The 13,405-nt window shown below is 46.5% G+C and overlaps 1 protein-coding gene across 1 annotated transcript in view; it reads right to left on the minus strand.

Annotated features, from left to right (window-relative positions):
* Positions 1-850: 850 nt before the first annotated feature.
* LOC139732380 (abnormal spindle-like microcephaly-associated protein homolog) overlaps positions 851-13,405 on the minus strand; it is a 31,756-nt gene continuing 19,201 nt past the window's right edge. Inside the window, exons 17-24 of the mRNA XM_071643247.1 lie at positions 12,793-13,032; positions 7,254-12,227; positions 5,431-5,580; positions 4,541-4,732; positions 3,515-3,707; positions 2,571-2,725; positions 1,778-1,930; positions 851-1,181 (exon numbers count right to left, since the gene is read on the minus strand). Coding sequence (XP_071499348.1) covers positions 879-1,181; positions 1,778-1,930; positions 2,571-2,725; positions 3,515-3,707; positions 4,541-4,732; positions 5,431-5,580; positions 7,254-12,227; positions 12,793-13,032 — 6,360 coding nt within the window. The 3' untranslated portion in view covers positions 851-878. The remainder of the gene's footprint in view (positions 1,182-1,777; positions 1,931-2,570; positions 2,726-3,514; positions 3,708-4,540; positions 4,733-5,430; positions 5,581-7,253; positions 12,228-12,792; positions 13,033-13,405) is intronic.

Here is a 13,405-nt window from a genome sequence, read left to right on the forward strand (position 1 = left end):
ATGGAAACACATTCCGGCATACTAAAGTATTGCGAATCACGATGTCATCAAAATGAGATCTACGAACACATAATCACCATGAGAGTAAACCAATTACTGTATACGCCATATGTTTAGCGAGTCTAATTTTTTGCGAATCAGGACTTCTCGACAATTTCGCAAGTGGTTAAATTTGCGATCGTGGAGTGCAGTACTGAAAGGAGAAATGTGTATATGTGTGTCGCATTCATATCAGGGTCAGAGTCATTGTTTTTGCGTGTCTTTTTAATTTCGCAGCCTGCTGGCAAATCCTGTCTGGAATCATGAAATTTACTGGCTGGCATTGATATGAAATTCATTTCCTTCTATTATTCTAACTGAAGAAGCGTATCAGCAGTTTCTTGAAGACACTCATAAACATCAGATGATGCGGAACAAGTAATTATCTGGCACAAATCCTCTCTTAAATTCCATGTATCATAATGTCACCTAGCATGTTGTCAAATTCAACATTGAAAGAAAGATAAATAGAAAGAGAAAGAAAGGAACAAAAGAATGTTAGAAGCAACAATGATTCTCTAACATTTGCTGTAGAATGCGCTTTTACTTTTACACAACACAAGCATTGTATTGCATTTGGCCGTACACCCAAATACTTTGAGCATTTTGCTTTTGTTTCTGCTGTACAAAGATCAAACGGTAACTACTCACTTACTGTACATTGCATGCAAACACAAAATGCATGTTTATTGAAGAGGATTGCAGCCGCTTTGCACTGCCCTCTACTGTTCAGCTCTGATTGGCCCATTGACAGGGTCATGAGACCAAGTGGCTGACAGAGTCCTGGGGTACCAGCCTGTCGTGAGGGAAATCTCGGATCGAGCGAGATGACGGTTCATTCAGACCCTCTCAGCCATGGTCTTGAGAAATGAGATGGCGGTCAAGGGATCCTCGATGTGCCACTCGCCACCACCGGTGCCGGCGCCAGCGGTGTCGAGGATCCTGCGGCGCTTGCGGGGCGTGGCGGTGAGCAGGGAGGCGGAGCTCCGGCCGCTGAAGGATCCCGCCAGGAAGGAGGTGGAGGTGGCGCTGGCGTTGAGCGTCTTGGCCTTGATGCGACGCTCGTTCAGCGTCTGCTTACGGGAGACCAGCTTGTGCAGCGACTGCACCTTCTCCAGAGTTTTGGGGTTGGAAAGAATCATCTGCAAAGAAAAATACAGATGGTTGAGAACTGCTAGGCACAAGCTCCTCATAATGAAATTGATGCAGAGGTGCTGATTTCTAGACATAGAAAATACAAATGTTTGGTTTGATTATTTGCTTATTTAACTTTGAACTCTTTTGGACATCCCGATCCGCTTGCACAAAGGTGTCTCCATAATGTAGAAATTTGCGTCCATCATCACTGCCAAGATTGTGGTGAATGAAAGAAATACAATATATTTTGAAGCATAAAGTGGACAAAGGACAGTGGCCAAGGCGTGTTTGTGGTGTGTGAATACAGCAGAGCTCGACATCACCACATCTAATATGAAATTAAACTAACAATAAACATTCTTCTTTGGTCTGAGCAGACAAACTTACTGTTTATAGGGTCTCTTTGTTGTTCTAAAAAAAAAGAAAAGAAAATGCTTCCTGGTATCACTAGCTCATGTAATCCAGTGGCAGACTTGCCTAATTAAAAGGACTTAACTCGACAGGGTTATTATTTCTAGTACCCACTGTGCACACTATCATTATGTTCACAATGAGGACCCATCTATAAAAACTGCTGGATAGAGAGACTAAGTTGACTCACCGTGGCCTGGGTGTGGTCTTGGAGGAGTTTGCCCAGGATGACGCAGATCTTGCAGAAAATGTCGCGGTTCTTCTCCCGACACATCTGCAGCAGGTCCATCAGCGTGGTCACCGACTCGGTGTCGCACAGCACGGCACGCTGGGTAGAGTCCGTCTGTAGCAGCATAGCATTCATGGCACAACAGCGCAAAGCGAGAGTTAGTCACGCATTAGAAAATGTTGATTTGTTGCAGTGAGTTTTATATTCATACATATTAAGAGACTTAGGGAAATATTTACAGTACTCATAAAAATATATTGACAATACTGGTAAAATCCTCTTTTTATGAGCAAAATCTCGTATCCATGTTCGTTACAATGGGGTTCGCCTCTACATCTTTTTTTTTTGTTGCAGTCCCTTCCTTCTTTCTCCCCTCCCCCCCCCCCCCCAACACTTTTAGATGCAGGCAGACAACTACAAAAGCTGGAATATATATCTTCAGCTTGCTTAAATAGTTACTCTACAATAAATAATATACCATATAGTATCATCTTGTGGGTATATTTAGCAAACTGGTACTTGTTCAAGAATTTTGCATACTTAGCATGTTATGACCAAAAACCTCAGCAACAGAATGAGAACTTGGAGACAATATGCAGCACATTTCTGCTTAATACAGGAGTAAATATTTTCATAAACATTTTCAAGATTAAATATTATTGCAAGTATCAGTTGACTCACTACCTTGGTCAAAATAAAGATGCCACAAAATATACCGAGTATAAAGTATCATGTGCATTTTTTCTTGGTGTACCTTGGTGAGATTGAAGAGAATACGGACGACGTAGCGGATGACGTCCATGCACGCCACGCTGCGATTGCAGCCGCGGACCAGGCAGTAGAAGACGGGAACAGCGCCCCCTTCCACCAGACGTTCGCAGCAGACGACGGAAAGACGGGAAACCACCTCTGCAGGAGTTGAGAAACAAAGTGATAAATGCAGCTTCCAAATACGAAGTGTGCAAAAAATTAGAAACAAAATTATTTAATTCTGTGCTGAGCAATTTAATGTCCAAAAGAATAAAGTAATGACTGTAACCCATGCCTGGTCCTTGTTTACCCGAGAAATGTTCTGTAATACATTAGACCAGGGCTACTAATAGTCTCACATCAGGATTTCAGGGGATTTCCAAGAACAACCAGAAGGATTCTTGTGTATGACATTCAACTCAAATGCTCAAAAAACTATACCTGAAACAGTGAAGTGTTTATATTCTATTGTCAGGACACGACGAAAATTTTTACTTTTCAAGAACCCCCCACAAAAACATCAAGAATTGACAACTCTGTTAACCCTTTGGAGACTACTCCAGCATTTACTGTATACGCCATATATTTCGTGACTAAATTTTCGCCAATCGGGAATTCCCGACGATTTCGCGAGTAGTTAAATTCGCGATCGTGGAGTCCTGTACTGAACGGAGAAATGTACATGCGTACGTCACATTCACATCAGGATCAGAGTCAATATTTTTGTGCGTCTTTAATTTCGTGAATAGCACCCGACTCGCAAAATTCATGAAAATAAACACCCAACGAAATATTTGGCATATACAGTATTCAGACAGGTGTCTATGGGAAAAGTGTAATATAACAAAATCCGCTTATCGACATCCTAATTTGAAAAAAAAAAGGGTGCCAGTTGATTATGGCAGAATGGCGAATTGGAATTTTGAAAAATATGATGCAGTCGTGTACCGAGATTCATGAGCGTCTCCAGGATGCGGGACATCTGCTTGTAGTGGAGGAGATAGTCCAGGGCCGAGGCAGCCCGGTTGCACAGCTTCTTCTCCTCCGTGGCGTTGCGGTTGGCCTGGCGACACCGCGCCCTCGCCTGGGCCACCTTCTTGCTCTTGATGCTGCAGCGCACCCGGTGGCCCCTCCACAGCGCCTGCGACGGACAGAGAGAAACAAGATGTCAAATCATGACAACGTGGCTTACTCGTCACCATCATTCTGAATAGCTGTCAAAGAAAAATTTATGTCTTTTGCCCAATGCAGCACACTGGCACTTGTCTCACAGTCTGAGACCAGTAAAAATTCACTGTCGGACCAGCAAGTTTTTCAGGAATAGACCAGTAAAAAAAAGGCTTAGTGCGCAGCTCTGCTTTATACACATTCGCCAATTCCTTTTACATTTTCTTCTCTGGTGAAAATGCCCTGTAGTGTGCTCTGAATTGTCAAACTTTTGTAACATCTCATTTCTATTACCCCTAATATACTTCTATTCGGCACCAATCTACAGACTGTATGCTTTTTCAAATTTCCTTCAGAGGAGGAGGAAACGAGGATTAACTTTGCATGGAGATTAGGATAAATTTGCATTGGTGCCCCTGTTGATAAAATGATTATACCACCACAAGCTCCATGATCATACAACTCATCGATGGGGTGACAAGACCTCGTATCTACAAAATGTCAAATGTTCAGGAGAGCAAAAAACATGGCCGCCAAAGCACAGTATCAAATGGGACAGACATTCCTTTAACATGCTATGGTGGCTTCATATTGGGGGTAAGACAGCTAGGATTTGGACAGGACATCACTTAACTGATTATCTGACCATTAATCCAAAAATGCCATTTTCACCAAAATTTCAGATACAAGGTCTTGTCACCCCAGCGATGAACTATGAATGATCATAATCATTATCATTATTATTACTAACATCATCACCATCATCATGGGCTTCATCACCATCAAAACCAAAACTTTCACACTGACCTGCATCATGAAGGCCGCTGACTGCATCTTCTTGACGTGTTGCCTAGCAAGCCACACCCTAGCGACAGACTGCAAGCAAGTGGCTGCTGCGTTCTTCCGGGCGAGGTAACGACGCGCTGCCCTTTGGAGGACGAGGGTGGACGTCCGGAGTTTGAGGTAAGCCAGGCGCTGCAGCCATGCTCTCATCCAATTCTGTGTCACGTGAAAAAAGGAAATGACAACACATTAACCCTTAATGTGCCCATAAGAGTTTTTAGTCAATGCCAAGGTGCTAATCTTCCAGTTGCAGATTCTTTTTAAGACCAAGGATAAAACCAATCCTGGTATTATACAGGTAAACATGTCAAACTTGGTGGGGGGGGGGGGTAGTTGATGAGTATTGGACTCGGTCATGTGTATGATAGAATATATCAAAATCAATAGTTGCAATATGTAGATAAAATGACTGCATGCTCACTGTGTAATGCTCCACTTTGTGCTAGCAAATATGGACATGGCATATTCATGGTCAAACTTGCATGACTTGATAAAGGGGTGGGGATAGAATTATGGCAGGCAAGGTGTCTGTGCTCAAGTGTTTACTTATTACGTTCTTTAATGTGGCCAGGGAAGCTCGTAGCTGCCCCTTGCTGTGCTCTTCATCAGCACTCAGATTTCAATAGCTCGAAACTTGACCAAATAGGAAGGTCATGGCAACACATATTAGAAGCCGTATATCTGTGACAACTGGCAAAAAAACGAAACAGCACACTCCAGTAGACATTTCAGTCGGCGAACAAAGCACCGTCAGGGTTTAGGGATGAAGGGTGAAAATGTCACAAATACAGAAGACACTGATACCGACAAACAGAAGCACACGATGACATATGACTACTTGGGACGGAGGGTACCTGGATGGTGACAATGGCGGCCATCTTCTGCTGGAAAGCACGACGGAGGAGCAGGTTGCGGTAGGCCCTCTGTAGGCGGATAGCAGAGAGGTGTGCTCTAGCACAAACAGCAAACTGCTGCAGCTCCGCCAGCCTGGCTTGTCTCTTGGCCTGCGAAAGAAATAGAGAAGTATCATTAGTGTAGAGTTACCACATTATGGTTTGATGCTGTCAATATACAGTAAACCTCGGATAAGTCGACGTCGAGTGAGTCGAAAATCACTTAACTCGAAGCAAAATAAAAAGTCCCGATTTTTCCCTATGTATTTTCTCTAAGAAATATTTGGATAAGCCGAAGTACGAGAGTCGAATTTCGGCTGTGTCGAAGTAAAACAGTCAGTCCCTTTTGTACAAAATACACGTAGTTCACATCACTTGAGCCGAAGAAGATTTGTCTGGCATTCTCATTACATTTAGAGGAGAACAAAATAATCGGCATGTCGCAGAACCCCGTCCCTGGCCTGCTGCAGGTAAGCATGCACACTCACCGTACCGCTCTGCACGCATGTCGAATACATACACATGTATGTATACACACAGCACATCGATCCATGTACTTTATCCATACACACAGCACATCCATACTTTATCCATGTCAAGCCAGAACTCCTCGGTCAACCAATCGCTGCTTTAATATTTTAGTGACAGGCCAAGTGGGTGGAGCTTGTTTGTGCGTGCCCGGCTGGCTGTTTTGTTCAATGGAGGTAGGATGGGCCTGGGAGAGTGTTTGTCTCAGGGTAGGTTGACAGAGATGGCTACCTATGTTGCACCATAGACATAGCACATGCACATTGCCACATTAGCGCAGACATTCTCAGCGAACTACGTTTAACTACTAGGTACTAGTATTGATACAAATTCCATGTTCAATTTAGAACAAAATAAGAACATTATCTTCAAGAACAGACAAATTTGAATGCAAACACACACACAAGCACGCACACACACACACACACATGCATGCAAATGTCCTATACTACATGTACATAACTGTGAGTCGAAAAAAAATCGACTCTCGCGAGAGTCGAATTTCACTTAAGTCGACGCATTTTTGTCAGTCCCGAGAGCTTCGACTCATGCGAGGTTTACTGTATTTCATAATTTCATATATTTCATAATTCTTCACTACCTGTTCCGTATGAACAAAATGTCTTAATATGATTTCACTGGTCATTTCATTGCTCACGAAAAGTATCATTATTAACAAGCAAATCTTAGAATGTAAATCATTCGAAGATTAAGCTCCTGACATGGTTTTTATGTCTTGGGAAAAAGTCTGTCCAGCAAAAATCGATTGTACATAAATATATAAGCATGGATGATTTCAAGTATTTGTGGCTTCTTCTCATGCAGGTGAAAATTCTATCCCAAGAATCAAAACATGAACCTGAAAGTTTTGGACATGACATGATCAAATATTCACAAAAGTTTTTACTGTGTCTCCATTCAAAATTAATTTTGTGCAATGTACTTATGCAGGATGAAACCCTGATATTTCCACTTAATCAGCTTTGCTCATTAAACTCTTTTCTTTTCTCTTCATTCTAAAGTGAAGTGCAGGTCTTATCGTGCTAATGCATGAATTGATCAATCACAGGGAAATAGTGACGGACTGACAAATCTAACTACATGCGTAGTCAGTTGTCAGATAATGTACAGCGTGTCACAATTCCCAGTGTCATTACTCTCTAAAGATGATTTGTATATTTTGTCACTCCTTAAAAATATTTAGTTGAGCAAGAATCACTTTATTGCATTTATTCATAAAAGCTATGATTTCTCACCTCTTCGATCTTCCTGTTCTGGTGAGCTCTGATGCAGCGCTGGATTGTCAAAGCAGCCCTTGTCTCCGTTAGCATTTGGGAATAATGCCTCCTTGCCATGGCTCCCCTGACAAGGGCCTGCAGCTTGATGGTATGGCACCGCAGCTGCCTGTACCTACAGCACTGCAGGTACCCTCTGAACGCTGCCTGTATGGTGATGGTGGCACCACGTGTCAAATAGTACTGCTCTCTGGTGCGGCGTCCTGCGGTGACTGCCCGATACCGCCTTTGGAGAACGATGGCGGCTGTGCGTTTCCTGCGGTACATCCGCTCTGACAGCATACGCCGGAAGTGCGCCTGCAAACAGATGGCTGCTCGGCGCAGTCTCATGTATGACCCCTGTGCTGCATGACGCCTGACATGTGACTGGATCAAAATTGCAGAGTGGCGCATCTGCAGGTAATCACTTCTGGTTCTCTTGGTTGCAAGGTACCCCTTGGCATGCTTCTGAATGGTACTCAGTGCTAACAATGTTCTGTGATATGTCATCTTGACCGCGTACATTCTAAAGGTCGCCTGGATTGTGACAGCAGCACCGCGCTGCACTAGGTAATTCTTTCTTGTGGTGTGCATGCGGTACACTGCCTGTATTTTACGGGCCGCCCTATGTTTGGCAACAAAGCGCCTAGCAGATAAACCCCTGAAGGCACTCTGGAGAACCACAGCTGCTGCTTTCATCGCCACATAGTCTGTCCTCGTCTTCTTGCCCACGACATAGGCTCGGATCTGCCTCTGAAGCTGGACAAGTGTAGACCTCGTGCGCTGGTACTCTTGAACCTGCCTCCAACCCCTGTACACTCTCTGGATTGTGGTGGCTGCTCCGTGCCACTTCTTCATGTGTGCCCTGACCAGGTAGCCACGGACCGCTGCCTGGAGAGTGATACAGGCCCCCCTGGTCAGCTGGTATCTCAGCCACTGCTCCTGTCCGCACTTCTTGGCCCTGTAGCGCCTCTGGAGGATAAGAGCTGCACACCTCATCGCGGTATACCGACGCCTTGCAATAAGCTGACGGACAAACGCCTGAATCTTGGTGGCAGACACGTGCTGACACTCCAACTGCCTTCGAACAATGAGCCCCCGGAACACTGCCTGGACCGACACTGCAGCACACTTGAGCTGAAGGTACTCTCGCTGGACTTGCTTAGCAAGCAGGTGAGCCCTGATGTGATCCTGGATCGTCTTCACTGCAGAGAGTGTTCTTCTGAAGGCTTGGGATGCCTTGTGTGTTCTGTACACTGACTGGATGACAGTAGCAGCTCTGTGCTGTTTCTTCAAATGCTGCCTGGCAATGTATCCACGGGCGGCGGCCTGGACTGTGATGACTGCCCCCCGGTGCAGGTGGTAAGAGACCACTTCACGATCCCTGAGGACCTTTGCTCTCCATCGCCTCTGGAAAGCGAGGGCAGCATTGACTCTTTCTTCTTTCATTCTTCTGGTAGACATGAGGCTCTGGTATCCACGCACAGCTGCCTGGATCTTTATTGCTGCTGCTTTCTTTGCGCCAAACCTTTTCCTCTCCCTGTGGCAGCGATAGTGAGCCTGAATCCTGATTGCAGAATGCCGGAGCGATTGATATTCTGCTTGCATCTCCTTACCAAGTCTGAATGCTCGCACATGCCTTTGAACAACAAGTATGGCATTGCATGTCTTCTGGTATCTTCTCCTTTCCCTGCATCCTTTGAATGCTGCCTGGATCTTTGTGGCAGCTTCTTGTCTTCTCTTGATTTCTCTGCGGACTACCAGTCCCCTTAAGGCTGCCTGCAGGGTGATGGCTGCACCACGCGTGACGTGGTACTGGAGCTGCACTACTTTCGCCAGGTTGCGAGCCCTGAACCTGGTCTGGAGCACCTGTGCAGCCTTGCAGAGGGCAAGGTAGCGCCTCCTTGCAATGAAGCATCTGAAAGCTGCTTGGATCCTGGTTGCAGACAAGTGTTGCTCAGCAAGTCTCTTCCTCTGGAGATGTCCCCTGAAACTTGCCTGGAGGGTGATGGCTGCACCACGTGTGACATGGTACTGGAGCTGCACAGCTTGCCCCAGGGTGCGAGCTCTGAACCTGGTCTGGAGCACCTGTGCCGCCTTGCAGAGCGCAAGGTAGCGCCTCCTGGCAGTGAAGCATCTGAAAGCTGATTGGATCCTTGTGGCAGAGAGATGTTGCTGAGCGAGTCTCTTCCTCTGGAGATGTCCCCTGAAACTTGCCTGGAGGGTGATGGCTGCACCACGTGTGACATGGTACTGGAGCTGCACAGCTTTCCCCAGGGTGCGAGCTCTGAACCTGGTCTGGAGCACTTGTGCCGCCTTGCAGAGCGCAAGGTAGCGCCTCCTGGTAATGAAGCATCTGAAAGCTGATTGGATCCTTGTGGCAGAGAGGTGTTGCTGAGCGAGTCTCTTCCTCTGGAGATGTCCCCTGAAACTTGTCTGGAGGGTGATGGCTGCACCACGCGTGACATGGTACTGGAGCTGAACGGCTTTCCCCAGGGTGCTAGCTCTGAACCTGGTCTGGAGCACCTGCGCTGCCTTGCAGAGCGCAAGGTAGCGCCTCCTGGCAGTGAAGCATCTGAAAGCTGATTGGATCCTTGTGGCAGAGAGGTGTTGCTGAGCGAGTCTCTTCCTCTGGAGATGTCCCCTGAAACTTGCCTGGAGGGTGATGGCTGCACCACGCGTGACATGGTACTGGAGCTGAACAGCTTTCCTCAGGGTGCGAGCTCTGAACCTCGTCTGGAGCACCTGTGCTGCCTTGCAGAGCGCAAGGTAGTGCCTCCTTGCAGTGAAGCATCTGAAAGCTGATTGGATCCTTGTGGCAGAGAGGTGTTGCTGAGCGAGTCTCTTCCTCTGGAGATGTCCCCTGAAACTTGCCTGGAGGGTGATGGCTGCTCCTCTCATGATGTTGTATTCCATACAGATCCTGTTTCTCAGCAAGACAGCTCTGAATCTCCTCTGGAAGACACAAGCGGCGGAGCGCAGAGAAAGGTAATGCTTCTGCACCAGATGTGCCCTGACTGCTGCCTGGATTGTTCCAGCTGCCCTGTGACGTTGGGCAAGCCTCTTTCGTACCGACTTTCCTCTGGTGAGAGCTTGGATCTTGATGGCAGCCTCCCGCATCCTGAGATAGTTTGCTCTGATCTTCAGTGCAAGCAGGTGAGCTCTAATTCTGGTTTGAAGGACATGGGTTGCCTTACACAGGGTGAGATACTTTGACCTGGCTAGATGACATCTGTAGTTAGCCTGGATGACAGTGGCAGCAACATGCTGCTGCTTGATAATGCGACGTGCAGTGTAGCCTCTGTACGCAGCTTGGATTGTAATCACCGCTCCTAGGATGATAAAGTAATCTTCTCGACAGTCCTGCATCAACTTCCAAGCCCTGAAGCGAGTCTGAATGACACCAACGGCAGCCAATACTTTGACGTAGTGATTGTGCTGCATTTTGCCCCTGTATGCAGCTTGGATGACCACAGCAGCAGACCTCAGTCGGAGAAACTTCTTTCGGAGCATGTATCCCCGGAACCCCGACTGAAGAACAATGGCTGATTGCCGCATTGATGCAAACTCATTAAAGACCCTTTTGCCAAGCTGGCGTGCACGGATGCGTGTTTGCAAGACACGAGCAGCAGTTTTAAGTTGGACATACTTCTTCTGATTTATGCTCCGACGCAAGGCAGCTTGGATACGAATGGCTGCTGATCTCTGGTTTTGGTATACACGCCTCTGGACGCTGCCCCGATAGGCAGCCTGGAGAACCACAACAGCTTCCCTGGTGGCTTGAAAACTTGACCTGACCGACCGAGCTACAACCAGTGCACGAAATCGTCGTTGAAGAACAACAGTGGCTCTCTGTGTCTTCAGATATTGGTTGCGCACAAGAGCTCCTCTGGCCATGGCTTGGATGTGAATGATGTTAGATCTATCTTGAAGATAAGCCTTCCTCTGCATGTAACCCCTGAAGGCGGCTTGAAGTGTGATGACAGCTCCTCTAGTGTAGTAGAAGTCTTGTACAGCTTGGCGACCCATGCAGAGTGCCCGGTAGCGGGTCTGAAGAATGACAGCGGCAGAGCGGAGGCGAAGGTAGCGCCGCCTGGCAACACAGGATCGGAACCAGGTCTGGAGAACAATTGAAGCCTGCTTCATCACGAGGAATTTGCTCCTGGCAACTTTACCTCGATAGGCTGCTTGAATGGTGATCGCTGCTCCTCGTGCCAAGTTGTACTCCCTGCAAGCCTTCCTTCCGAGAAGACGGGCGCGATATTGTGTTTGCAGTATGATTGTTACTTCTCGCAACTTCCTGTAGGCCTGTCGGGCCTGGTGGCGCCGCACGACAGCTTGGGCTTTGATCACATTGCATCTCAACTGGCTGTATCTTGCCTGAGCTTGGTGGCTGCGGACGGCCGCTTGAAGAGTGATGGCAGCTCCGCGCATGAGGTTGAACTCTCGTTGCACACGTCGACCGCGCGCCACGGCACGATAACGGACCTGCAACACTCTTGCTGCCTGCTGCATTTCCCTGTAGCTCTTCCGTGCCTGGTATCCCTTAAACTGAGCTTGGATGCGGACCACACTGCGCCTGATTGCGCAGTACTGTTTTCTTTCCACATAACCTCTATACGCAGCCTGCAGAAGTATTGCGCTCTTGACCCTTGTCACATGTTTCCTGGCCAGTTGTCCTCGGACGTGCTTCTGCAGGATGAGGGCTGCAGAACGTAGGGCAAGATATTCCCTATGCTGGACCCGACCTTGGAGCTTTGCCCTGTACAGGAGCTGCATCTTTGTGACCATGCTCCTCAGCTTTTGGTATGCAGTCAGGGCCTGACGTCCCCTGAAGTGGGACTGGAGAAGGACTGCCACTGACCGCTGCTTCAAGTACTGCCGTCTCTGAAGGTAGCCTCTCCAGACCGCCTGAATCTTCAGTGCGGCGACCATCTTCTTGTAGAGTTTGCGAGCCTAGATGGCATTGGGAGAAAAGGGCAGAATTCCTTGATGAGTGTATGAACATGTGAATAGCGTTCTCATAATGCAATATATTTCTGCTTGATTTTACACCATATGATATTCATAGTTTCAACAGTAGTACTGTGGTGTGTAGAATAAATATATATTCTTATGTGGGGGAAGTTCTCGAGTCTCAAGTACAGTGTAAGCAAAAACCAATATTGTAACTCCCGCAGCAAACAGCATAAGCTCTGTCATGTGCTATTTCTTTCTTATACATTAACATATCAAATGTATGATTGGCTGTCAAGCAATACTATCTTACCTTGACTGAACAGTTTCACATAATTGTGAATATTTGCAAATTAATAAAATCAGCATTGAACACAGTGAAAAGTTGAAAAAAAAAATGCTAATTTCATCAGATACAGTAGTTCAGTTTACTACCAGCTGAATGAGGTACTAAATTGTACTTGAAACTTATCATACAAAGGAAAGCAGAAGTCCATGTTGAGAGTAGTATTATAAAGGACCAAACACCTTGCATGGTCAGAGGATTAACGCAAATTTGCCTTACCAGTACGCCCCTCCACATTGCTTGAACTCTGATCGTTGCGTGCCTGAGAGCAAGGAACTTGCTCCTTGCTTGTCTGGTCTTGATCAGTGACCGGTACCATTCCTGTATCAACCCAATGGCCTGCCTCTCACGCAGCATCCGCATCCTGCTCTGATGGCCCCTCACAGCGGCCTGGATTAGTGTTGCCGCATCCCGTTGCTTGGCAACCAGACGTCTGACGAGGAATCCTCTTGCCACAGCCTTGCAGAAGTGGTGAAATGAAGATCGAGTCTGAGTTTAGAGCTTTCTGCACATATTGCTGTTTTTAGATATTCATCACAATTCATCACATGAGCTAATGATACAGCATATATACAAGTAGCTGTTCACTAATGTAACGATGAGAGTCCAGAAATGTAAGCCAGCATCAGCTAATTTGAGATATGAAGTCATTTAATAAATATAACAGATATTTGTGTGTTCGGTTAAAGCATCCGCCAGGAAAAGCTCATGCAAAAAATGAAGTGTTTTTAAAGATCACAAAGCTGTGATGACAACTTCGTAAACCTTGTTTAGTCAATACACAAGTTTCTTTGAATATGGCCCTAACATTTCACCAATCAAATATTGTGTC

This window comes from Diadema antillarum, unplaced genomic scaffold, assembly GCF_040938485.1.
Source record: "Diadema antillarum isolate AM-2024a unplaced genomic scaffold, OU_Dant_1.0 seq00000415_RagTag, whole genome shotgun sequence".
In the NCBI taxonomy this organism is placed as follows: Eukaryota; Metazoa; Echinodermata; class Echinoidea; order Diadematoida; family Diadematidae; genus Diadema; species Diadema antillarum.